The sequence below is a fragment of the Zootoca vivipara genome, chromosome 3, assembly GCF_963506605.1.
Source record: "Zootoca vivipara chromosome 3, rZooViv1.1, whole genome shotgun sequence".
In the NCBI taxonomy this organism is placed as follows: domain Eukaryota; kingdom Metazoa; phylum Chordata; class Lepidosauria; order Squamata; family Lacertidae; genus Zootoca; species Zootoca vivipara.
Window position 1 is genome coordinate 13,452,852 of NC_083278.1, and position 27,519 is coordinate 13,480,370.

General features: G+C 40.7%; 2 protein-coding genes across 3 annotated transcripts; one reads left to right on the forward strand and one right to left on the reverse strand.

The window, feature by feature from the left end:
• Nucleotides 1-302: 302 nt before the first annotated feature.
• DNAJB9 (DnaJ heat shock protein family (Hsp40) member B9) lies at nt 303-8,823 on the reverse strand. Its single transcript, XM_035110074.2, has 3 exons — nt 8,707-8,823; nt 2,838-3,064; nt 303-1,108 (listed from the first exon to the last, which is right to left on the reverse strand). Exons 2-3 carry the CDS (start codon nt 3,052-3,054, stop codon nt 672-674), a joined length of 654 nt encoding a protein of 217 aa, XP_034965965.1. The 5' UTR covers nt 3,055-3,064; nt 8,707-8,823; the 3' UTR covers nt 303-671.
• A 226-nt stretch (nt 8,824-9,049) lies between these two features.
• THAP5 (THAP domain containing 5) lies at nt 9,050-17,323 on the forward strand. 2 transcript variants are annotated; one of them, XM_035110072.2, is made up of 3 exons: nt 9,050-9,282; nt 11,400-11,592; nt 12,894-17,323. In XM_035110072.2, exons 1-3 carry the CDS (start codon nt 9,200-9,202, stop codon nt 13,905-13,907), a joined length of 1,290 nt encoding a protein of 429 aa, XP_034965963.1. In that variant the 5' UTR covers nt 9,050-9,199; the 3' UTR covers nt 13,908-17,323. The 2 variants fall into 2 exon arrangements, with proteins under 2 accessions (XP_034965963.1, XP_034965964.1); XM_035110073.2 differs by having other exon boundaries at nt 11,403-11,592.
• The last annotated feature ends 10,196 nt before the right edge of the window (nt 17,324-27,519 follow it).

Genomic DNA, 27,519 nt, shown 5'->3' on the forward strand with positions numbered 1-27,519 from the left:
GTGATACAGGTAAAACAGCAGTTTGTTACACTAGTACCGAGGCAATTCAATGAACTCACAACTGGATAACAGTGACAAAGCCAACCTCAGGTGCTGGCCATGATTGTTGCTGCGAATGCTTCCCAACTTTCTGCGCTCAGGGCCTAACAATAAGAGCTGCAAGGTCAATTTTGCTAAACACCTGCCATACATGTCACCTAAAAAAAGGTCAAATTTAATGTTTCATGGTATTTTAAAGTGGCTACTAATAACTCAGGTTTGCTGTAGGCAAACTAATTAAAAACATAAGCTCACACAATCACTCAACAGGATAACACTTTATAGAAATAGAAATCTGACAATATGTTTATTGTACCACTAACTCGGCACTCGTGAGGTAATCTGTTAACCTGCTTCTATGTTATTAAAAATAGACCCTAACACTGTCATATGGAGATTTCCCCCCCACATGCACATTCTATGTAACCAATTAAATAAGGTCAACATCATCTCATCTTGCTTTGTTGCAGTTCTGGTAATAGTTATCAGTTTAGCTACAGCTTATTTCAGCAGTTAAAGTACTCTGATTAAACAATAAATCTCACACAGTTCACAGAAGAACCTCTGTATTCAGCAGCAAAGGATAGAAAGAAAGAAAACAGTTAAGGGCGGGGCAGAGAAACGCCCAAGTATTATTGTCCAGAACAGTCCGTGAATGTAGTAACCATATTTCCTCGACGTTGTGTGACAGTTCTGCAGTGCTTACTAGATCCATGGAATTTATTTTCAGTCTGCATTGTGTGTCGGTGTGTGTTCTCAAACCCATTAAATGAAAACATTTTTTCCATATCTTCAAACATGTCATCAAACAGTCCCCCTCCGAAGGAAAATTCTGGGAAAGAACGTCTTTGCCTGCTGTGAGCCTGCTGATGGCTCCGAAAATGACTTTCAAAATGTTTCTTCGACTGTGTGTTGTGGTTTTGGCCAAAGAAGTCGAAGTCTTTAAACAAGTCGTCAAAATTGAAGTTAAAAGGCTGCTGGAAAGTGTTTCCATTGCTTCTTCGTCCTTCAGCATGGCCAAATTGGTCGTATTCCCGTCGTTTGTTTTCATCTGACAAGGTTTCATATGCTGTTAAAGAGCAATGCAAGAGAAAGTTTTAAAATCTGATGTTAGAACATGCTGAGAGAGAGAGAACAGTTTTAGCTCAGTAGAAGTGAATGTACTCTGCATGCTTGACATATATTCATTCAGCTCCTGGCCATTTCAGTTCAAGGTTCTCACATAAAAGAACTGAGAAAGTTTTTGAGCTTTCAAAATGCTGGAGAACTGCTACATCACTGTTGATGATACTAGGTCACAGACAGAACACACTCCACAAAGTCAGACAACTGATCTATACAGCTCAGTACACTAACAAGCAGTGGCACCCCTAGCTCACAGACGTATGCAGAGATGGAACCCAAGACTTCTTGCAAACAAAGTATGTATTCTACCACCGAAACTTTCCAGATCAGCTCCTCATTCTTTTGAATTTAGAATTCTGACAAAATGCCAACACCCCAGCCAAGGACATGACTTGGGTGAACAGTTTTACACATACAGGTGAAACTCGGAAAATTAGAATACCGTCGAAAACTGCATTTATTTCAGTAATGCAACTTATTATTTATTTTTCTTTTAGTTTTTACAAATGCTTTCATTTGGAAATTCCACAGTAATAAAACAAATGGTTACAATAATACAAAAATAAACATCGCTATTACATTTCATTAATTACATTCCATTTATAATTGAACCGCCTAATGACAAATAATTACAATTACAACAAAGAAAGGCTTGACATATCTTGCTTTGCATGTCATGCATCTCATATATTTGTTTCACTTTTTAAGTTGCGTTACTGAAATAAATGCACTTTTTGACGATATTCTAATTTTCTGAGTTTCACCTGTACTTGTGAGAGTAAGCATCCCTGAACTCAGTGGGACTTACTTCTGAGGGGGCATGCACAGAATTGCCTGTAAAGATACAGGACCCGTAGAAGAGCAACAACTTTTTGTTTTTTTAATCCACTTCCAAGTTCTGTTTTATCAAGGATCACATAAAACTTTTTTTAAAAAAAATAAATATGTTTTTAAAGCCTCTCTCGATCTTTTATGCTAAAGTCACCCTGGATTGATCTGTCTCACACCAGCCAAAGATAAAAATTAAGTAAAACAAAAAACCGGCTATTAGTTCAATTTGTGTTTCAATTGTAACTATTTTTAGTTACAATTTAGGACTGTGTAGTTGCTGGAAACTACACTCTCCTAGAAGTCATGGTATAAATATTTACAATAAATAAAGTTGTGCCTGTGTGCAACAGTTTCCAAAGATAGCTAAAAGGGTTATTATGGCCAGATGCTCTTTAATCCCTGGAATTTAGAATTAAGATTCTTCCAGTACTAAGTACTACGGTAAGTACTAGTTCCTTTTGTGCTCCAAGGAGTACACATGACTCTTACACAAGCAGACAAGCTTCATTACTTTCTGAAAAATGCAAGTTTTCTTTTTATACAAAGCAGGATTAATGGTTTGCATCCTACTAAATCAGGGCACGTGCAGAGTGACTTCTGTGAGCATAACAGCATTTCCCCTCCTCTTCTCCCCAGGAAGCTGCTATGAGGATTCCCTCGGCCTTCCGGAGCAGATTTGGAGGCAGTGGAGGGGAGGGATAGAAGTTCTATTGTTCCCTGTGTGCAATGATTTAGTTGGATTCAACCAAATATATCCAGCTTTACTCATCTCCATGCAAAGTGGAGGTGAAGAAATATCAGGTCAATGAGTGTTTAGGAAAATGGAATAGGATTCTACTTGCCTTCTGCAATTTCCCTGAATTTTGCTTCCGCTCCAGGACTCTTATTTTTGTCTGGGTGGTATTTCATTGCTAGTTTGTGAAATGCCTTCTTGATTTGGCGATCGGATGCAGTCTTGGGAACACCTAGGATGTCGTAATAACTCTCAGCAGCCAGGATTAATTCCGTTATCATTAAAATGCAGAGTGCAAATATAAAGACAGCCTGTGTAGTAGCCATTGTGATATTCCTGTGGAGGGAAACAACATGATTAGCCTTTGGCAACAAAGCATCTCACTAGTGAATTATGTACCTTTTTTAAGGAAAGTAATTTTGAAGCTATAATTTTACTTTTGCACCAACTTCTCAGGCATGTAACAGTTCACAGCTGCAGCTAATATATTTCTTTTCACCATGGATATGAGCAGTCTTCCTTCAGAACAATTTATACTTATCCCTAGCTACTAAAAGATTGAACTTTCTTTAATTGTTAAGGCATATTCCGAGCAAGGTGTGATGTACACCTGTTATATTCAAAATAGACCCAGGGAAAACAAATTACTTCGAGTCCATTGTTTTCAATGAATCTACTTCAAATACCGAATATCACCCAAAAGGTTTAAACTGTGGCATCTATTTTTTTACAGTTTTTAATATACAGTACACACATGATAAATATCCTGCCAAATGCTTAGGGTAGGATTAAACGAATGCATCCAATCAGCGGAAAACCTGTGCAACAACTTCCACTTGCACAATGGAGTTCCCCCCTCCTTTGCCCCCCAAATTGGCTTGGGGTGTTTCAACAGAACCCCTGGAATATCCTGTGGTGTAAGGAGAGGGAATAATTTCATCAGGCAAGCCAAAACGCTTGCACCAATGGAACAATCAGAAGAGCGTGCCTTTGAATGCCTCCCTTAGATTGCTGCTATTGGAATCAAAGAGAGGAAAGTACTTCACTTTGGTTGGATCAGAGCCACATTTCTCTATGTAATTATGGTTTCCACCAAACAAGGATCTATTCTCAAATTTCTACCCATAAAGATCTACAGTCATCAACAAGCACCACAGCAGGGGAATGCTGAATTAGGCTATGTTGGGAGGCTTATCTTTTCAGGCCTGCTTAAAATGTCTCCCTGCAAATGTTAAATTTTCAGAAACATATAAATAATAAATTATTATTATTAGGAGTAGTATCAAAGAAACAATAGGCGACCTTATTAGGTTTAGTTTATGAACTCTGTGTGTATGTGCAGAAATACACAATATGCACACACACGTTTCTAAGAAGCCTGCTAATTCACATTTGTAATGACTAAAATCACCCGAGAAAGGGCAAATGTACATGTCTGTGTATCTGTACACTAAGGTAACCTGGTGTTACCTTGTTATTTTTTTCAGTAATGTCAGAAGCAGTGAATAAATAAAGCTTGGGCTATTTTGCAAAAGTTGGCTTTATAATCAAGCTTCTCCTTTGTTGCAAAAAATACTGCCTACCCTGTGCAAAATAAAAGCAATTGAAATAAATTGTAGCATTCTTTCCACCTGCTGTGTCTGCAGGCGACTCTCAACGTACGTTGGGTTTACGTTCTGGCGGCTTCCCAAAGTCTTTTTTCCCTGGATGCCCTTAACGTGCACAAGTTAAATGTGTGTAAGTCACAAGTTACCTTTACTTCCACACCTGAGAGCGGGGCCCTTCCCTTTTCATAACAGGATCGCTAAAGACTAAACACATCCCTTAAAAATAACTGCAGGAGCGGGGGCAGTTCAAGGGTCTCCCCCCCTTTTCAGCTGTGTCTTTGTGGCATGAGAATGGAGAGGTGGCAGTGAATGGAAATAAGTGCAAGCTTTTTTTATTTTAGGGCAAGGGGAGCAACAGTGATAGCAAATGGAAGTAATGTATTATTCTTAGTGTGATGTGATAGCCTTTGTTTCCTCAGCCTTCAAAACCCAATGCTTACTGCAAGCCCTTTGGGGACAAAGAAGGATGCTGATGAAATGGCTATGAGCTACTCTGAGCCCATGGGATATTGCAGGCTATAATAATAAATAAATAAAATTGATAATGCAGAAATGCACTTCATAACTACCAATTCCCAGTTGACAATTCTGTTCCCTACAGTTGTCAACACTCATACTGAAATTTATCACTTCCTAACATGGGCAATTACAATTTCAATGCGTACACTAATGTCGTTTTTGATACGTATGCAAATTATTATACATGTCTATGCTTGCCTGTTTTGCATCTTATTCCTGGTAATGAGACCACAGCAGGCAAGACTTGGACACAAACAAGTTGTTCTTTATTACACTCTTACATATGTTACATTCTCCCAAACTCTCCTTCCTCCATTTTCATCTTGCCCCTCCTTCCTTCTACCAGGGCTCTAGGGTTGTTTAGGGACAAGCTCTAAACATACCGTATTTTTCCGTATATAAGACGTCCCTGTGTATAAGTGTCACCTATTTTGGGGGACTCAAAATTAAGAAAATGCACTAGGCACTATCCATGTATAAAATGACCCCTTATTTTAAACTTCAAAAAATTAGGAAACAATGCAGTCTTTTTTGGTATGGAAAAATATGGCGTACGCACAGAGAAACAAAATAATATAGCTATAAGGATAACACAGCCTATTCTATTAAAGTTTGTACTTTGGTTCAAAACTAAATTGTGCTAAATTACTTTCATTTCATAGAAATCAAAGTAACAATTGTTCTATCTATTTTGATTATGTATTCTGTGTTTTTATATCATGATTTTATCCTGTGAACAGCCCTGGGACCTGTGGGTATAAGGTGCTTTACAAATTTAATAAATAATGAAATACTAAAAATAATAACTATACAACATCCCAGTTTGCTTCTGCTTCATAAAGCTAAGCAGTGATGAGACAGAAAGAATGATGGGAATAAGAAGCGAAAAGGGTTTGGGCATGATATTTTGAGAATAATTCAGATTAAAGCATGGTCAGGTTCAGGTAAAGGCTCAATAGCCTTCAGGGTAACCTAGAAAACAGAGGATGATTGTATTATAAAAATGTTTATTATTGTAATATACAAAAATCAATGAAGGCACAATTAAATAAATAAAAAAAAGGAAACCGTCTCAGAGCTGCTATCTTGTCTGAGAATTGGAAGTACAGTGGTGCCTCGCTTAACGAATGCCCTGCTTAACGAAATTTCCGCTTAACGAAAGGATTTTTCGAGCCGAGGTTGCCTCGCTAGACGAATTCGTTTTATGAAAAATTCGTCTAGCGAATCGCGATTTCCCACAGGAATGCATTGAAATTCAATTAATGCGTTCCTATGGGCAAAAAAATTCCAATGCATTCCTATGGGATTCGCGAGACGAATTTTTCGTTATAAGAAAAGACCCATGGAACGAATTAAATTCGTCTAGCGAGGCACCACTGTATTCCAGAAGTCAGTGGGAAAACATAATGGCACAATAGACACCACAATTTTAGATTATCAACAAGCAGTGCAATATTCCCTTTGTATGAGGTGGGATGTGGGGGGGGAGCTTCTGCTTTCACTTTTTACTAAGCTGTATTGGCCTGGTTTGTAACAACATGGCAAAGCAAACTATGGCTTACCAGGATTGCATGGATGCACCTTGGCTACAGCTGATGGTTAGAGAGTAAAGGTGTTAACTAACCACAGTGCAGGATTATTATTTTTTTAAAAAAATATGTTCATGGTAGGGCATAGTTTGGCTTACTGTGTCATGCGGACAAGTCTAACTCTAAGTTAAAGATATCAAACCAAGGTTTAATTGTGGTTTGTTTGAACAAGAGCAAGTGTGGGAAACCTTTGGCCTTCCAGATGTTGCTGAACTAAAACGCCTATACTGTAGTCCCTGGGAGTTGTAGTTCAGCAAAAGGGCAAAAGATTCCCCACACCTGAACTAGGACTTGGGCATAAGCTACAACCAGGCTAGAACTTTGCATTCTTCCTCTCCAAGCTGTACCACATGCAAGGACTGGGAACCATGGTTTAGTCCACTGGTCTTCAACAAGTGTGTAAACTGGATTTGCCGCCTGATCCAAGGTTGGTCACAATAGAAGCGCTACCACCATGTAAATAGATGGCAATAGATTAAGAAATGGGTCTCCAAATGCCTGTCTGGCTTAAAAGTGTGTCCTGGGACCGTAAAGGGTGAAGTTAGCCAGTTTAATTTAACTCTAGTTCTGGACAAGTCTCTCCTTTGTAATTTAAATGGTCAGTTTAAAATCTTAATTCTTTAAGGTGATGCATTCATATGCTAAATGCCTTGTACTCACAGCTGATCTATGGCAACCTGTATTCAGATATAATTACAGGGAGGAGATTCAAGGCAAATAGTCTGGAACCCCACCCATTATAAGCACTTAAACTCACATCTATCTTATTAGCGTGCAGTGTAGCTGGAACACAGCTCACTTACTTCCAAAAGGATCTAACTCCAGCTTTTCTCCTGGTTTCTTATTTCTAGCTGGTGTGTTTTTTAATGACAGTTTTCCTCTCTCAGCATAAGCAAACTCATCCCCCACCTACTTCATATCACCACCTCGCCCACTGCAGCTTAATCTGGATCTGGTTTGCACAACATTAGGGTTTCCACACGCCCGGAATTTCCCGGACATAGCCAGAATACGGCAGCCGTAAACAGTGTCTAGGCAGAAATCGTTGAAATGCCTGGGGAAATCTGGACAACCCATGTCAGAAGTCAAGATTTTGGTAAATTTTCTTAAATAGCTCAAAAATGTCATTTTTCAACAACTACGGGCAAAACTAAAAACAAAAATGTTTGTGTCCAGATTTTCACTTATTGAAATATGGCAACCCTACACAATGTCACAATAGATGAAGATGCCTTCAAGTATATTGAAGCACTTTCCACCCCCGCCCCACCCCCGTTAACAGCAGCCTGGTATTTTACTTACCCAACCCCATTAAAATTAAAGAAGAGGAGGAAATTCCATAGAGGTTTGTACAGCTAGAAGACCCCCTAGGAGACCAGGGTTCAACCCCCCCCCCCCACTTAGGCATGTATGGTAGCTTACTGGGTGGCCTTGGGCCACCAGTCACCACTTCTAAGCCAAACCTACCTCACAAGGTTGTTGTGAGGATAAAACGGGAACAGGTGGTTTACAATTGCAAAGCATATATAAATAAAAACTCAAGCTTAAAGCTCAACTCAGCCATGACCTTCAACCTCTCTCCCTCTCTCTCTGCCCCCCAGCTACCTCACGGGGCTGTTGTGAGGAAAGGGAGGGGGGGAGAAAAGAAAACCTTTGATCCTGTTAGCCATCCTGAAAAGAACTTGAGATGATGGGCGAAGTTAAGACATATTTGGGGAGAGAAATAGAAAACACTACACTACACTGGCCTCATTCCTGATGCTTAAAAAAGCTCCCAAACCTTTAACAACCCATCTCACAGCTACGGAGACTTGCTGTGTGGAGGGAAGGACCCCCCCCCAAAAAAATCCCGTCAACTCATAACCATTTAGGTTTAGGAAGCAGAGGGGAGATGAAATGGGGCAAAGTGATGTTAAAAGGGCAGGAGGAAAGGGGGTGAAAATGGGAAAGGGGTGAAAAGAGAGGAAGAAGTGTTAAAGTGGGGTTTAAAGGGAGGCAACAGTGGAGCAAAGGGAGATTAAAAGGGGGCAAAGAAGGTTAAAAGGGAGCAGAAAGGAGGTTAGAAAGGGGGAAGGGGGTTGGAAGGGGAGGAAGGAGTGTTAAAGCGGGGTTTAAAAGGGAAGCAAAAGTGGGGTAAAGAGGGAGGTTAAAAGGGGGGGCAAAGGAGATTATAAGGGAGCCACGAGGGAGTTCTTGACCCCCACCCCTCTTCACGGGAGCATCAGCTAACGCTTCCCCCCGGCGGCGGTGTCGCCCCACTCACCGGCTCTCCACATACACACTCCCAGGCGCGCTCCCCTCGAAATCCCGCTGCCCTTTCTCCGGACCGCTCCTTCCCGCCTCTCGCCCTCCCCTTTTTATAGCCTCGGCCCAGAAGAGCGTCGCGAGGACGGACGGGCGGGGCCGCTCCTACCACCACGAAGCGCTCCCTGATTGGCCGCCCGCGGGCGGCTGACGCGGCGCACCCGCTTTCGGCGCACGTGGAAGGAGGCTGTTGTGGCTCTGCTTCGGGGTGACTCGGTGATTGGCCGGCGCCCGGCTTCCGGGGCCGAGGGGCCGAGGGGCCGGAAGCCGAAAGCAGCTCCCGGAAGCGGAAGTCAGTGGAGGATTGGGAGGCGTTGCGTTCACCGCTGCTCGGTTTTTTTGTTTGTTTGTTTGTTTATTTTTACGAACCTTGCACCCGGGAGGCTCCGGGGGGGGGAGGTTTTATCTGGCCGCGGCGGAGCCTTGCCTCCTCCCGCGGCCTCCGCTTCGCAATGCCTCGGTATTGCGCTGCTACCTGTTGCCGGAACCGAGCGGGGCAGAGCGCCCGGGACCAGCGGAAGCTCAGCTTCTACCCGTGAGTACCAAGGGGAGGCTGAAGGGACGGGCTGCGCGATACCCGACCCGCCAGCTGAGATGGAAGTGGGTGGTGTCATGAAGCGGAGGGGAAGGAGAGTGGGTTGTGGCAAAATAGAGGGCGATTTTTCTTTTTTCCAGCTGGTGTTGAAATGACACCAAAGAAAACCCCATGTGTTGCAGAACGGAACACTCTGAACAACATCAAGCAACACGTTGGTTAATAATACACTAGCAATATTTTTATAACACTATACTGTTTCAGAATTCATAAACAGAAGATGTATAATATGTGCATGGAGTCACAAACTAATAATCAAATAAATGTTCCATGAACAAGAATGGTAGGAGTGGCAAGTCACTGTCAAAGGTCACTGGAGGCAGAATGCCTTTCCAAGTCAATATCCTACAAACATGGGTGCTCCAAACGTCACAATAGGGTGCTCCAAGCACAGCAGCAGACAGTGCAGTTCTTCCAAGATACTGAACAAATTAATAGTCCTCAAAGGTACAGCAAATGGCCGTGGATCAGCTATCACTAAAAACTGACTTCAGAGCAATCCATTGCAGCCCAACAGGAAGCCCCCTCTGGAATTTGTCCAGAGACACGCAGATGTTGACGTGTTTTAATCTGTCTTTAATAATCTTTTATGGATAAATGTAATGGATTGTGTGGTTGTTTTTTTGTAAACTGATTTGAGGTTTGATTGCAATTGAACGATATGCAGTGTTTATTTTCTGGGGGGACATGGGTATGCATACCCCTAAACATTTTCATAATCTTTGTACTTTTTTGTTATTTTACTGTATTTATTCTTCCTGATTTGGACTATAAAATGGTGATTTTCTTGAGTCAAAGTGAGAGTACCCCTAAACATTTGTTTAGGGGAAAAAGAACGGACGATATGTAAATATGGACTGGGAAGTAAAGGAATGGAGAAAGTGGGAGTCCACTGAAACTTTTGTGTTGAAAGGGTAGCTGTCATTTGGCAGATTCATGTAAGCACGTATATCTGGTAGACCCGGTGTGAACCTGTGTCTCTGCTTGGCTACTCGGCACTTAAATACATGACCTTTCACACTGCTGTTGAATGCTGCATTGTATCAATTTTCTTAAATTACAATTGTTTCTAAGTGCTATAATAAATTGTCCAAAATAAATAAATACTCAGCACTTTACACGCATCCATTCAAAAAGGGTAGGTTTTCAAAAAGTAATGTATTTCATCCTCTTCTCTGCACCTTGCCTGATAGTCAACTTTAAGATTGGCTGGGTCCAGTAAGAATGGTGTCTCTAGGGGGGCTACATACAGCTTGGTTAACAAGGTGCAAACTAGCAGACAAACATAGTGTAGTCGGGACCTAATTGAGGAAAAAGAGGCAGGACCTGCTAGCCAAGATCTAGATCTGGAGGACTGTACCTGTTGTTGTCTAAAAAGACCACGTAAGCCCATTTCAAAATATGATCAATGCTTTTTACCAGCAACATACTGTGTGATACTATTGTGAATGCTCACAGTGTCCATATGAATGCCTAGCATTTGTTTGACATCCTGCTCTTCAGAGCGAAGTTTCCAGAGAAGCTCCCTACACAAACAAGCTATATCCCTTGTGAAGTTTATCAAAATAGCAGCAGCACAAATAAATAAAATTTGAATCTACAATACTGACCTAAAAAGCATGGGAAGCTGAAGATTTTCAGCTGTCTCCAATCATCACCTGCCTCTTGTCTGGAGGGACCCATGGAGATCTTAATGAAGCAGCAGTTTCATTGGGAAACCCAATGGAGACCCTGCCATGAAGACCCAAGGCAGATCTTAATGAAGCAGCAGTTTCATTGGGAAAAGCAGTCCCTGAGATACCCAAATCCTAAGCCATTTAGGATTTATGTGTCAGTGCTAGCCCTTTGAATTGTGATGTTATGTCACTGGCTGAATTGTGATGTTATGTCACTGGCTGATGCATTATTTAAATCATATAATTTATCCTGAGCTCTCGTTCTTGCTAAGTATGTTTTGTAAGAAATTTAAATGGATATTTTTGCACATAAAGTCTAAAAGGTTGCATGTAATTTTACTTGAAGTGTAACATACTGTTCTTGTAAAAAATATTTTAAAGCAGATTTCCTCTTCATGATAAAGAAAGATTAGAGAAATGGTTACGGAATATGAAACGTGACACTTGGACTCCCAGCAAGCACCAGGTTCTCTGCAGTGACCATTTTACACCAGATTCTCTTGATGTACGATGGGGCATTCGATATTTGAAAACGACAGCAGTGCCGACTATTTTTTCATCATCCGTTAATCAGGTAAAACAGAGAATTTCAAATTAGAAACAAACTGTGTAAAACAGTGTAAGGATGTGCACAATCCGCACCCTCTTGATCCACCCTCTGGCTCTGTTCTGAGACCGCTGGATGATGCCAACCCAGGGGCCACCTGCCCCTGAATTAGTTAGGGGGCAGGACTACTGTTTAATATTTGTTTAAAACCCCAAGTAAACATATGCCTGGGAAGGACTAGGTGGGAGGGAGGAGATACTGTGTCTTCTTCCCTCCAAAACAAGAGTGGAGGGTGCTTTGCTAAACATCATGGGACTTGGGGTTTTTTGCTAATAAAAACTAATTATACTGCTATATACCAAAATGGGCTTCTGTGAAAGGTTTGTACCGTTATACCCAAACATTCTGGGTTTAAAAGGTAAAGGTACCCCTGACCGTTAGGTCCAGTCATGGATGACTCTGGGGTTGCGGGCTCATCTTGCTCTATAGGCCAAGAGAGCTGGCATTTGTCCACAGACAGCTTCCAAGTCATGTGGCCAGCATGACTAAGCCGCTTCTGGCGAACCAGAGCAGCGCACGGATATGCCGTTTACCTTCCCACTGGAACGGTACCTATTTATCTACTTGCACTTTGACATGCTTTCGAACTGCTAGGTGGGCAGGAGCTGGGACCCAACCACGGGAGCTCACCCCGTCGCCGGGATTCGAACTGCCGACCTTCTGATCAGCAAGCCCTAGGCTCTGTGGTTTAGACCACAGCGCCACCTGCGTCCCTCTGTTCTGGGTTTAGTTACCTTAAAGAGTGTTTCCAGTTGAACCTTTCTGCTCTCTTTAAGGCTGTATGGTATTTTATATATGCATTTTAAGTTGCTTTTGTATTCTCCCAGGGGCTTTTGATGGCCCAGTGAGGAATTCAAGTTTGTGTGTGTGTGTCTGTGTGTCTAATGTACTCTACTAATTTTTGTGTTAGACTTTGCTTTTGGAATGTGATATCAGAAGTATTGATTGTTAAACTGACCTTTAAAATCGGTCATTACCGGTACTTCAGTATTAGAACTTTAAAGGAGTCTATTGGAGTGGAGTAGTAGGTGGATGCTATCAATTAGTGTGCAAGCTTCAAATTTATTTTGAATGGCGGGACTATGGAATAATATTTCAGGTTGCAGTCCTGTGCTCACTTACTGTGGAGTAAGCCCTCACTGACCACAGTTGGACTTGCATCTGAGAAAACATGCATAGGATTATGCTGTAATACCATATAGGAGAGGGAACCACCATGCAATGTGTTGTAACAACTTTAATAAAATCAATTATTTTCTCTTCTTTAGGAAAAAGGATTTTCCCAGAAAAGAAAACAAGAGAAAATAGATGTCAAACAAAGGGATATGGGTGTAGCAACTGCATCTCTTAAACTTGCTTCACCAAAGAAAAATATCATTGAAGAAAGCCTATATAGAAAAGCACTTTGTACAACTTTAAACAAGTCTCCAGAAAAGAAAGGACTGCTTAAGAACACAGTAAAAGTTGCAGATGACGTTTCCTGTCTAATTAAGTCTGTTACACAGAATACGGAGCAGACCAGCCCAGTCTTAATGCCAGCTGATGTGCAGAATTCAGCAGCCCACGATTACAGCTCCCCAGAAAATTGTAGTTTTAATAACTCTATAGATAACATCTTCAGTAGCACAACCACAATTTTGCAAACTTCAGTTCATGATCTTCATTCATGTCTTGAGCGCCTTTCAGATTCCAAAGTCACAGTTCCACAGTCACATATTGAACACTTGGGTTCATCTCCAGAATTAAACAATATCACTCTACCAATTAATGACCTTCCATCTGATCAACTGGACTTTCCCATTGCAAGCTGTTCAGTGGAATTGCAAGAAACTGATGAAAACACTGTGTTGCTCCACACTGTTTCACAAGCTTTAGAACAGTTGAATGGTAATAAAGATTCTGTTATCACCATTATAGTTCCTTCTGAGGGTTCAAGAACTCCCTTACTGTTAGAGGGTTCATTTCTACCAGAAGAACAGGAATTAATAAACATAGAATCGGAAACATCTGCATGTATTGCCAGTTACAGTGGAATTGATGTTCTGCAGACTGAGCATTCATATTGTAGGCAAGACTCTGACAGGGAACAACTCTGGCAGAAAATTGCAAAGCTTCACTCCAAAATAGCCCTTTTAGAAATCCAGGAGAGGAAAACCTTAAGCAGGCTCAAATCCTTAGAAGCACTTATCGCAAAACTGAAGCAGGAAAATCTGCTCTCTGAAGAAAAACTCAAGATTGTAGAAAACTGTTTCACAACATTTGAAGTTACTATGATACAATAAAGGTTTTGCACTGATTGTTTCATCTGATTACTACTTTGTACTTCGAAGATGATTGATTCCTTCATTCATTTTTAAGGGTACTATTTAATAGCATTTATTAAATGCTCAAGTTTCTTAAAGGTGCAACAGACGGGCTATTCATAAAGGAGAACCCTTGTATTTTATTTCATGATTGCACTGAAGTAAGTTGTTTGATGTGGCTTAATCAAAGAGTTAGGCTTCACTCGAGCCCCATTAACTTAAAAGTTGCAGCTTCTTTGGTCTACTCGGTACTAAATGTATTCCATGGGAGGTGCACATAGAATTGCAGCCTACATTAAGATTCAATAGATCTTGGTTTCCACTTACTGTGTTTAGCAGAGAGGGTCAGATTGAGTTGTCTATGGAAATAAAAGGGATTTTATTGAAATAAGATGGGTTAGGCTCAAGACCATAGTGTTTTTCTTTGAAATATGAGCGAAATACCCAGTACCTGGGGGGGGGGGGATAGATCCAGTGGTTTAACTGAATTGTTGATTAAACCACTGTGATTTCTAATATCTTCCTAACACAGTGTTTCCATTACTTCCTCTTTCTTTTCAGTTGGATAAATTGCCCATGCAAGGTGGTAATTAATTAGTCTCCTACCAGATTCTGGAAAAGGAGATACTCTGTAGAGATACTTTGCCACTGAATTACAGTTGACTCTACATTTGTTTCTTATTCAACACCGGGATGCATAAGCAGCCTGAATACTGAGGGAATGGCTTTTATGAGCCCCCCCATCCCCCAATATGCTATAGGCTACCCCATCTCTTTGATAGGGATATGGTCCCTTTCAAGATGCATCAGTATTATCCATGATCATAAGTTTTTTGTTGCACAATTGGCTTTAACATACAATGCTCCCAGACCTTTGTGAGATGAGCTGCAATTGGAGAAGTGGGAATAAGGAAGCAGGAAGGGATAAAAAATGAAGAAAGAGCAAGCTTCCAAATTATATCATGACGCGACGACCCTATGGTGATTAAAAGAATGGATGGAAGTGAAAAATGGTGAAGTTTTGGATCTAGAAGGTGCTGGGCTGGGACATGGTTGGCATTTATATTTATTGAAAGATAAAATTGAAAAATATAACTGGTTTTGGAATAATATCATAATAAAATCAGTGTATAAGATATGGAAAAAATATCAATGTATATTGGAGCCAAAAGTGCTTTGGTGGGTATCACCAAAAGAAATTGAAGCAGTAAGAAAAAATAATATGGAGGATAATTGGCCAACTTATAAAGATTTGCTTGAAGAAGTGAATGGGAATTGGAAGCTAAAAGAATATAATGAAGTTAAAAAATACTGCAACGAGTGGCTGCAGTATTTCCAAATTAATGAACGGTTTAAAAAAGATAATGAAATCGGATTTGAAAAAGAAATGCCAAAATTTGGGAAAATTATATTAGAAGGGAAAGGGAAATATATACAAAAATTGTATGATTTGCTATTGGATTGGGAGACAAAAGATTAATTGACGACAGAAGTTATGATCAAATGGGCACAGGATTTAGGGGGAAATATTTTGTATGAAAATTGGGGAAAATTTTGGAAAAGAGATTTAAAGTATATTATAAATTATGATCTAAAAGAAAATGTCTACAAAATGCAGTATAGATGGTACCTTATCCCGACGAGATTGGCAAAAATATACAAAAGTAATGGTAATATCTGCTGGAGATGCAAAGAAGAAATAGGTACGTTTATGCATATATGGTGGAATTGTAAAAAAAATAAAAATATTGGGAAGAAATTTATAAAGAGTTAAAAAAGGTAACAAAGCATTCATTCAAGAAAGAACCGAAAATATTCCTTTTGGGAATGACGAGTGAAGAAATCAAAACAAAAGATATTTTAATTGCTAAGAATTGGAAAAGTGATATAATTCCAAGTAAAGAAGATTGGCTATCAAAATTAATTATATATAAAAATTTGGCAACAAAAGAAGGAGTCCCAAAAAGTCTAGGCAAAGAAAAGGTAGAAAAGGAGTGGGAACCATTTAACCAATATTTAAGAAAGCAGGTTGAAAAAGCAGGTTGAAAAATCTTATAGCAGATTTATGAAGGGTGCAGAAACAAAGAAAAGAAAGGAAAAAGACAGAAAAGAGTGTGCAGAAAAGTAAAGGAAGTAAAATCAGTTTATAGGAAAGGCTGGAAGTCATAGGGGGTGGAGCGGGGAGGAAAAAGGGGTTATGTTTATTTTTGTTTAAGTTTTAAGTTTCATGTTTAGTTTGGTTTAAGTTTACGTTATTGTATGCTGCTTATGTTATTGTTTGAGTTCAAGTTTATGTTTATGTTACATTATGTTACATTATGTTATTGGTGTAATATGATTTGAAGGTGGTGGGTTATGATTTTGTTTCTTATGATTTCTATGATTTATTTATGATTTTGTTTTGTATGATATTTTTAAAGGAAAATAAATAAAGTCTTTTTAAATTAAAAAAAAGGAAAGGAAAGGTGATAGGCAAGGCAGGAAGTGCAAGGAAACGGGAACCCAAATTCAAAGGGAGAGCTAATGGAGTTTCCGGCCACAATAGGGAGCTGGTTCCTTCCAGAAAAGAGTCGGATGAATTATGGGGCATGATCAAGAAGATCCACATGCACCTCTATACAGATGGAGAATATCCAGCTAAGATGCTTTTTATTTGGCCCATCAATCTAGCTACAGGCATGCCTATACAACTGGATTTTGACTGAACACCTAAATATTGATACGATATGAATTCTAATTCCATAAATTGGCATTTTTCACAAGTTACCGCCAGGTGGATGAAGCCTGTGCCAAAATTTGTATAAATGAATAGGGAACAGTAAGTGGTGTGAGTTTTGGATTACACAAAACCAGGCACGCTTCCAGTTTTTATTTTATTGCGTTCATGAATTGCTTCACATAAAATATTCCAAAGCAATTTCACAGCAAAAACAAACAATTTAAAGATGCAGTGTGGGAAGTTTTGTTTTCTGTGCAATGCACATTATTAGCCTGATACCCTGAGACCGACACTTAGGAGTAAGGGAAATGAGCCAGTTGCTGGCTTAAAATTATAGTTTGGACAGTTGAAATGATTGGCACATCTAATGATCATTTATTGTTAGATAAAAGAGCACAGTGGATGTGAAGGTTAGTGCCATTCTAGATGGTATGAAACGTAAGTACTGATTATCCAGCTCTTACTAGGACTACATAATGGTTTGACGTATAAATGAGGTAATCAACTCAAGTCTTAATCGAGCAAGCTTATGTTTGCCTTAGCCTGATGAACTTTTGATCCACAGGAATATAGGTAATAATCTCTACACCTGAATAATTGCCTTTGAAAGTAATACCTTCTCTAATCAGCTATATTATTTTAAGAACAAAGAAGCTTATTTGTAATATAGCTGTTCTGAAATAATCCAACAAGTATAAGAAAGCTGCTTCTTTTTTAGTGCATATAAAAGTTATATTTTATTTAACCCCAGATTCTGACATTAAAACAAATCTAAATAAATTATATTTTGTTACTAGCTGTTTTTCCATTTTTGTGGTGGTACATGTAGAAAGCTTGTTTTGCTTATTATCGTTCTGATGAGATACTCCTTTCCTTTCCTAAATCTGATCCCATTTTTTTTTACTGATGCCAAAAGAGAAAAAATCCGCAGTTAAAGAGGATTTCTACAAGTTCCACATCTTAGTTAATTGAGTATGTATTATTTGTCGGCCATATAGCACCATATGGGAGCCTTCTATAACTATAGCTTTCTAGATTTTTTAATATGGTTGATATATGGCTTGTTTTCTTTGACTATTTATTTGACATCAGCCCATATTATGACTAGGACAATATATTGCTATAGTATATAAACTTCAGAAGGTTTTTTCCTTCATTTGATTTCTGTTTCTGAAATAGTTGGATCCTTTTACATGATATACACACAAGTTCCCTTCCTTGTGTCTGTTTCAAACGTGAAAGAAATACTTGTGGAATTAAGAGAAGCTGCACAGTCACTAAAATAGATGCCTGCAAATTATAATCATACTAAAATGATACTTTAAAAAAATGAATTGGTTTTTCAACAAATACAATAACCATTAAACACTTATCCAACAGTACGGCTAATGGTGTTTATTTTATCCATTGTCTCTAGACATACACTGACACATTCAACATTCAAACATATTACTTGATGTAACCTCTCCACTGAGACTATTGAGTGGTTGGTATAAGGAGGTCTTTCTTTTGGTCATTAACAAGGTTAAAGAAAGGAGTCCACATTTCCTAGAAGGCTTCTCTATTTGTTATGCCTTTAACTGCCCTCCTGTGTCTGGTGAGATGTTCAGACATTGCTGTATCCCAGATACAGCGGTACCGCGGTTTTCAAACAGCTTAGTTCCCGAACAACTCGGAACTCGAACGCTGTAAACCCAGAAGTAGGTGTTCCAGTTTTCGAACTTTGCCTTGGAAACCAAACGTGCTCCTGAGCTTCCGTTTTGCAAACGGAGGAGATGGCTGTTTTGAAGGATCAGGAGGCTCTTCTAAGAGAAGCACTGGAAAGTGCCAGGAGAAGAGGAGATATAGCAGAAGGACGGGCCACTACTATGGCTGTTCGGTTTGCCAAGTTAAAACATCGCCTGCAGGCGAGAAAATGAATTATCCCCAGTCCACATAAAGTATGGGCTTTGGTTGCCTCTAGGGATTGGAACCCTGAGACTTGGGATAGGGATATCTGGGATTCAGATGATGATGAATGTGAATGGATTGAGGATGAGGAAGGGGATGAAAGTACATGGGTGGCTGTTGCACAGCCACTGATTACTAATAAGAGTAAAGGACTACCTGGTAAGCCGCAGGGTACTCAAACAACTAGGATCGTTAGAGATTACATGCAGCAGGTGTTAGCAGACGTAGCAAGAAATAATAGGCAGAATCCAGGAAAGAGTGAGCCAATGGTTGGTGAGACTGTGGGACCAAGGAGCTAGCAGTCTTTACTGTACTGCAGATGAATGAGTAGTCAAATTGGGCACGTTGACCAGGGATACAGTGATTAATCAGTACCTACGTACGCCTAACCCTGGTGTCGCTGCATCTCTATTTGATTGGGTCGCACATGCAGTCCGAACTAGATACCCAGCCGTGATGGACTGGGAGGAACAGATGCCCTCATGGCATACAATTGATGAAGCAATAGAGCAGTTGCAAAGGATGGCTATGCAGACTGGACTTTACTTGCAGAGGTTTGCAGGACTTGATTTCCAGCGTCTCACCGCAGGGATGAGAGCACGTTTGATGAAGGGCTTCCCTCCCCACATGTGAGGTTGCCTATTAGCATTGCTTGGGCCTGCACAGGGGGTAGTAGTGGGGGAGATGGTTGTGCTTTTAAGTCAATTAGGAGAGGTCCACAGAGAGAATGTTGCCAAACCCTGGGCACATGAGGCAAGGGTGGGGGAGAAGTTCCAGCAAGTCAAGTTTAGGCAAACCAAGAAGCCGGCTGGTAAGATGACACGGGGGCAAATGTTTATGGAGCTCCTCAAGGCAGGAGTGTCTAAAGTGGACATCGGCGGTATTGCAACAGCTGAAATATATGTAAGATGTGGAAGCAGAGGTGTGCTGATAGTCACAGGGAGACAGACAGCAATCCTCAAGTAAGGGGCCACCCCAGCCGTCCCAACCACTCCACCAGAGGAGACATTCTATCTCTCTTGGAAGGAGGCCCAGGGGTGGGAGATACCTCAGCCCATGGTTTTAGGGGGATGGCAAGACTCCGGAGATAAGGCTAAGGAAGACAGCCATCCCTGGAGATCAGCGCCCTCATATACCCTTGACCATATATTGGTCTCGAACGAATGTACAACATGTAATGGCCCTCATGGATACTGGAGCAGAGGTAACCCTAATACATGGCAACCCTGTATTAGGGGGCCACAGTATATATCAATGCCTATGGAGATGGGGAAGAGCGTACTACGCAAGTAAAAATATGCCTAGCTTTGGGGAAGTCTGGACGCTTTGGGGCAACTGTGCTAGTCTCTCAGGAACCTGAGTATATCATTGGAGTTGATTTATTGAAAGGGGGGGAATTCCAAACCCCATGGGGCCAGTTCTCTTTTGGGGTTCGGGTCATAATGGTGGGAAGGGCAAAAGTGGACCAACATTAAAAATACCACCCACCTTGGAAAACGGTATATGTAAAGCAATATCGGCTGCCAGGGGGGCATAAGCAGCACAGGAGAGAATGAGAATCCTGACACACAGATGCTCCATTTCCCCTCCTTCTCTGGTAAGACACCTCACAATAGCGGAGGACTGGGAAAGTGGGTGCACATTGCCCGGGGTGGGCAACTGGGCTGGCCATGCTATTTTGTTTTCTCAAATGTGACACAGCCACCTAAGGCTCCCCCTTCCTCTCAGCTTCTCTTTGTGATGCTACAGAGGTATTCCTTGCCTTCCCCTCTGGCCACAAAACTGCATCCCTCTTGGGGACGCTGGGGACATTGAGAAGCTACTTTGAGTAGCACAGTCCCTGTGTGTGTCTCTCCTCTGAAGTAAGTCACCTTGGATTCAAGTGGGGCTTGCTCGAATGTAAGCGTGTGTGCAGGGAATTGCAGCCCAAATGGGAAAACAAACAAACAGCTGGGCACTTTGCAAAGAAAGGAGGCGCTTAGGGTAGCACAGTCCCTGCCATGTCTCTCCTCTCCTTGGATTCAGTGGGACATCTTGAACCTGATTCTTTTTCTGGTGCTAGGGGAAGACCCTTTTTTATTCCCCCAATTTCTGAGATACACTTTTAATCTAGCTGACTATTTTGGTGGCCTTTTAGGAGGGTTTTGTATTTACATTTTATTCTCTTTTGTAAAGTGCCTCGGGTATAAAACTACTTAAAATGTGCAAATAAGAATTCAAAATCCTTGAAAAACGTCCTAGTTATGTAATACGCTTTCATATGCATTTTTGGCAATACTTCATTTTTGTATTATCTTTATTTCATACAAGGCATATTGTATATTTGCATAAAATGGCAGGATATAAACAAAGTGTTATTTTTGACAGAAATGACTTGATAGCTACTTTCCTTTCACACTGATAGCATATCTAATTCTGCATCAATTTACCTTAATTAAACCAATTACTGTAATACGCACAAAGTAATTCACTGAACAAACAGTTCAACAGATATCATTACTGCAAAGCCTTCACAGAAGCAAATACACATAACTGATAACCTTCTTAATTGCTAAAGACAGGATGTGGCCCTCTATGAGCACGTAATCCCCACTGAACCAACAGGGAAATACTTCATTCATCTATGTCAAAATGGGATGATGCTAACAGACCACAAAGGAGTTAATTTCATGCTCCACCTGTCGGGACTGGTCCAAAAGGGACATGGGACATCTCTTATCAACACGTTGCAGCCTGACATTGACCAAGAGGAACCACACACACCTCAACGGCTGGGAATTGTATGGTGACTCCACTCTCCATTTGTGTTTACAATAGGTATGGTATGTCTGGGGCGGCACCATAGCACCCATTACTGTAGTCATTTGCATGACAGTGCTACCTCTACTTACGAATTTAATGTGTTCCGAACACACATTTGTAAGTCGAAAAAAATTGTAAGTCGAATCCCATAGGAATGCATTGGGAGAAAAAATTTGTAAGTCGAAGCAACCCTATCTAAAAATTCGTAAGTAGAAAAAATCCTATCTAAACCGCATCCAAGATGGCGGACGGAGCTCTATTTGTAAGTAGAAAAATTCATAAGTAGAGTTATTTGTAAGTAGAGGTACCACTGTACTTTATTCTACACAACAGCCAGAAGAGAAGATTGCTGGGAGCCCAAAGTAAGGAATTACAGGCGGAGCAAGTTTCCATTTCCCCAGATCCTGCAGTCAATTGCTCTCCTCATTTGCACATTGAGAGGGTAGACACAAATCCACCATCTTCAGGTGCTGATGAGAACCCTCAAGCCATCGCTGACTCGCTCTCTACTAGGAAAACTCACATTTTTACACCATCCGGATCTTTGAGCTTTGGAATCTTGTCCCCAGTGAGTTTTAAAGCTCTGGTTCCACAGCCCAGCTTGGAGTCACCCATGGAAGAAGAATTGTAGGCAAAGATTTGGTAGGGGCTCAGCCTCAAGAGGAGGGGAAGGGGACGTCCTCTGTGCTACATCATCATAGCTCCTTTTGTGGATCAGGGAAATGAATCAACTCTACATAGATGCTTTCATTTTGCATTAAATAGATTTTAAAAAGAGGTCTCCCTAATGAGCTCTGATTTCCCTTTTATTTCTAAAGCATATTCTCAACTTCATTGCTATTTCACAATGGAAGAATTCTTTAAAATTTATAAAAGAGTCCTTTCATATGTCTCTCGTTTTGCCCTTGACTTAGACAAAGGACTTGTCTAACTCGCTGCTAGATTAAAAAGTATGTCCGCATTAAACTTGGAAGTTAATTTCGTGTTGCGATGGCATGTGTAGGATGGTGAATAGATTCTTCACCAGCAGTGAGGCTCCACCATGGTGGAGACTTGTTCTTTTATCTCGTATCTAATAGTAGTCAGTCAGATGTCTCTAAGCCACAGATGAAGACAATGGTTTTCCATTTCTTTACTCCCCAACAATGGGGGTTCAGAGGTCTTTTGCCCCTGAACATGGCTCATTCCATTTTGCTGTTGTGGCTAGCTTGATCCTCCATGAATCCGCCCACTCTTCTTTTAAAAGCATCCCAGTGAAAGGCTATATCTTGTGCCAGCAAATTCCTTATTGCCTGAATAAATTCTTTCACCTGGGATCTACTACTGAATTTCATTGGGTGACTTGAAGTTCTCAAGGGCAGAAGGGGAGAGCTCTATGTCCATTCACAATTTGATAGATGCCTATCTTACCGTCTTATGAAAGAGGACCAAATATATTAGGCTTTCTTTGTAGGAAATATGCTCCAAACCCTTAATCATTTTGGATTCTTGGGTTTTCTTTTTTCTGCTTTATTCCCAGTATTGTTGTAATGTTCCCAAACCAGAATTGCTATCTGCCTAGTTCAGTGGTTCTATTTCAATTTAAAAGGTGGGAAACAAATATTTCAAAAAAAAAAAAACCGGTCCAAGCACTACATTAAAATGCAAGAACTAGTAAAGTTAGTTTTTGTAAAAGTCATCAAAGACCATTTGCAAATCAATATGCCTTCCGACAAAGCTTTTTGCAGGTGGAAACCAACCCCAAATTACCTCACTATTCTGAAAGCAAAATCCTTGGAGAAATTCCAAACAAATTCATGCAAGTTAATAAGGGCAGGATACCAAATTATATTTACAGCATTTCACATTCTCCCTTTAGATCTAGTAAAAATATTTGATTCTACACACATAGCACTGCCAGTATCTTTCCTCCCACTGTTTTCTGAGGCAACCTCATGGCATGGGAAATATCTGGTTTGCTATTCCATCCTATTTACAATTTAATACAGTACTTTAAAGTTCTTTCATCCCTAATTCCTTACAATTTTCCCTCCAGTTTTCTCAATGAGTAATTCATGTTGCTCTTTTGTAAGCTGACTATTCACCAGAAACACACTAGGACACTTGTGGAGTGAAACACACTTGTGGAGTGAACTGCAGACCACCAAGAAGAATGGAAAGTAACTAAACAAAAGTCATCTTTAGTTCTATCTAGAAGTTGTCCCAAATGTTCTACACATTTTCATGAAGAACACCATCCAGTTCCCAAATGCTCACAGCTGTACTCCCTGTGTGAATAAACTACCTTAAATTTTAGACAAAGAGGGCAAACTAAGCAAGAAAGAAATATATTATTTTGTATTTGCAAACACAGCCTAAAGCTGCTTATATTTAACTTTTCGTGCATACTATTTCCCAGGAAGAGATAGGGAAACATACTCCCCCAGCAAGTTACAGTTCATCATTTGCCCCGATTTTTTGTGAAGAAATGTTTTGGTTCCTGCCTAGTTCATATTTATTTTTGTGGGTATCCAATAGTCCAAAGCAAAGTTTCCTTCTTTAGTATGTGAACCATTTAGGGTGTTGCCACATAAATAAGAGCTAGATTTAACAAGGACAGGCACCTGGCTAAGTTTTAACAAGCCAGCAAATAGGGGGTTTTCAGTGAGCAGGAAGTCAGCCTTTAAAGGAAAAAGCTAAAGTAGAAGTTGCAGGCTGGTTCAGAGCCCTAAAAGATTTATTATTATAAACTAACCTTGCCAACAGGGAGTTCACATCTAATTTGCTGAGGAAAAAATAGAGGACAAGGCAATAACTGTGAACGCTCTTTGACTTCTTTCAGATGCAGCAATTCCTACCCCCTCAGCTGTTTTGTCGTTGAGCTGGGAAGACAGGTAATGGCTTTTAATGAGATGAAAGCAAAGTGCTGACAATAAAATAAAGCAAGTCTTGAGACCTGAAGGTTTTCTAAAAGAGCGAAAACACATGGCCAAGTAGCTATGAAACTGGCAACAAGCCAGCCCTTGAACTGGTATGGAAAAAATGAGACAATGTTCACAATAAAAAGAACCCCCACCTATTTTCACCACAAGCAGATATGCCCATATATTAAAGTATGCTGTCTATCTTGTTATACAAATATTTATAGACTTTTGAGCCATCTGAGTGGCTGTTGTCTGTTGCTGGGAGAGACTCTTCTCAGCCTCACTACGTAAAATGGAGATGCCAAAGATGGAATCTAGGTCCATCCGTGTAAAGCATATGCCCGCTTATAAGTTTTTACCCACGAAAGTGGCAAAGTCACCTTGACATAGTCCTGTTGACTTCGTGGCTTGGCTTCAGTATAACTGACTTATTGTGATCACTCATAGAAAGACAAAAGGCTTTTCTCGCAGTTGCTTGGCTTCAGGTAACATTCGTCCTCTGCGACTAATTTACTGGGAGGGCGTTATTGGGTTGTTGGTCTGTGAACCGCTCTGAGACCTCCAGGCATAGGGCGGTATATAAATAAAATACTGCTCTAAGAATAGTACGACATAACACCCGTGCGAATTTGTTTAACTAGAATTAACATGAGTGTTCAGAAGTCACTAAAAGCGGAGAAGATGCAAGTTAGAACTCCTTGCCAAGTTTCATACGTGTTCATTGGCTTTTAAGTTTTTTTTTCTTGCTCTGCTAAACTGCCTGATCAGTTCCGGTTAAGATGGCTTTAGGCCAGGCAGTCAGCTCCAGAGCTCCACAGATTTTAATCGAGACTTAATTGATTTTAACTCGTTTCAAACAAAGTGTTTTATTAACTATCAATTGTTCTTTTAACCTGGAAGCTGGAGAGCAGAAAAATGTTGAGCTGTGAGATAAGCAATAATCAACAAACTTGGAGCTTATCTGTTCTGTCAGCACCCCTTTATCAAGTGAAAGCCCAGGTGGCTGAATTCGACACTCTTAACTATTGAACCTAAAATACCATCCAGAGGCAAGAAAAGAATCTGGACCAGTCCCAGTAATGATACTGGAGCTCATAAATCCAGTAAAGCGGAGAAACAGATGAGGATGGACTCCTATCTCCCCACTGAAAGGACAACGCCCACTTTTTCCTTTTTCCACTTCCCTGTAGCTTTTAAAATTGTTAGTAAAAAGTAAAGCCCCTAAAATAACCTGCTTTATCTCTCACACATTCAATGAAAGCAATTCTCCATTGCACACCTATCTCTTAAGCAATCTTAGTAAGGAAACTGCCCTACAGTACTTATAAAGATCCTTTGACTCCACCTACAAGCTCATCCACCTATCAAGCACCACTTTCAATTTCTCTCTCTCTCTTTTCAAATTATTTTTTACTGATTTTCCAAATTATTACAAATCAAACCGAATTGCTTTATTACAATTTCTTAAAATCAGGTTTCCCGCACCTGTTGCAAACATATGTCAATCATTTCCTCCCTTAGCCGCATCATTTCTTATTTAATGTCCAGTTGCCATCCTTCACTTGTCATTAGTCCATTCTTGTAGCTGCCCGCTCATGCCACTTTCACTATTAACCCTGTAATGAAATGCAGATGTGAAACCAAGTGACAACATTTCATTGTTTGTCTACTTGGAAGAAAGCCCTGCCATGTGAAACAGGACCTGCAGCCTTAGAAAACTCACACCCCCGCAGACAACCACGACAAAGGCTACTGAGGTTGCAATCCTAATCACACTTACTAGGAAGAAAGGGCCGCCACAGGAGCCAACTTGCATAAAATATGGTGGGGGCCCAGGTAAGTCCCACCCCACATAATCACATGACACATTGCATACACACACACACCATTTGAATGGGAATGGCCATCAACTTTGTGGGGGCCTGGCCCCCTCATATATTTCATTGTAGGGGGCTGAAGCACCCATGGCCACTACCGGTAGGAGTTGGCTCCTATGAGCCCCGCTGACCCCAACAGCATTTGCTTCTGAGTAAACATACTCAGGATTGCACCATGACTTGCTTCATGGGAGTACTAGCACAATACCATAGCTGCCAAGTTATCCCTTTTTTAAAGGGATTTCCCCTTATGCTGAATAGGCTTCCTCGCGAGAAAAGGGAAAACTTGGCAGCTATGCAATACAAGCAAGCACAATCTTTCCTAGCAGTCACAATAGCAAACTATTTGTTATGTCTGGACAGGGCTGTCTTAAGCATATCTGGCGCCGTGGCGCATGGTGCAAAGATCCCTCCGGCGCCCCGCCCCCCGTTTACCAGCACGGCTGTCTGGCGGGCGCGGCAGCACGGCGCCCCCTAGCAGTCCGCGCCCTGGCACATTGCGCCACCCAGCCTTGCCTTAGGGCCGGCCCTGTGTCTGGAGCAGGCTTCCTCAAACTCAGCCCTCCAGATGTTTTGAGGACCCACTGGTCCTGCTACGGTAGCTAGGGATCACGGGAGTTGTAAGCCAAAAACATCTGGAGGGCCGAGTTTGAGGAAGCCTGGTCTGAAGCTTTATTCCTAGAATAGATCTAGTTGGAGCTCAGCAGAACTAACTACATTTGAACATACATGTTTCGAATCTGCCACTTTCCTAAAAAATAAACTGTCATATGAACTGTTCCTCAAAACATTGAATTCAACAAACCAGGAACTGGCTAGTTTTATCAAATTAAAATCCTGAGAGTACATACAAAACATTAATGATGTTAAGAGAAAATTAAGAGTCAATCTGTAAGAAAATCATTTCTTTGACTTGCAAAGATTAATTAAAAATTAGTTTACTGATTACTTAATCAGTAAACCAATTTTTAAACTCCAAGTTAATCTGTTTCAATTTATTTGATAATTTACACTGAAAATACAGAATATCATGTGTATTATGTTTGAGTTTGGCTGATTTGAGGCGCTTCCTGGTGATACAACTTTACTTGTGAATTAAATGAAAATATCCAAAGCTTTCTGTTGTATTAACTGGTTGGCTGGCACCTGTATGTCTTGGAAGACAATGGAAGAGTGCTCCTTTGTGGGTGAAGTCAAACTGCTGGGAGGCTACAGCACCTGCTGTGGCTTGTAGAGACCAGTATGGGAGAGACATGTTTTGTTGCAGCTGGAGCAGATGAAGACTTCTGCTTCTCCTGCCTTTAAATGAGAAGTGAACAGCATCTCCCTGCATCCCACCT

Coding starts and splice junctions, on each gene's coding strand:
- DNAJB9 (XM_035110074.2), bottom strand. CDS start 3,054: ATGGCTACTACACAGGCTGTCTTTATATTTGCACTCTGCATTTTAATG. Junction 1,109..2,837: donor ATTCAGGGAAATTGCAGAAG/GCAAGTAGAATC, acceptor GCTCTTTAACAG/CATATGAAACCTTGTCAGAT.
- THAP5 (XM_035110072.2), top strand. CDS start 9,200: ATGCCTCGGTATTGCGCTGCTACCTGTTGCCGGAACCGAGCGGGGCAG. Junction 9,283..11,399: donor CGGAAGCTCAGCTTCTACCC/GTGAGTACCAAG, acceptor AATATTTTAAAG/CAGATTTCCTCTTCATGATA. Junction 11,593..12,893: donor TTTCATCATCCGTTAATCAG/GTAAAACAGAGA, acceptor TCTCTTCTTTAG/GAAAAAGGATTTTCCCAGAA.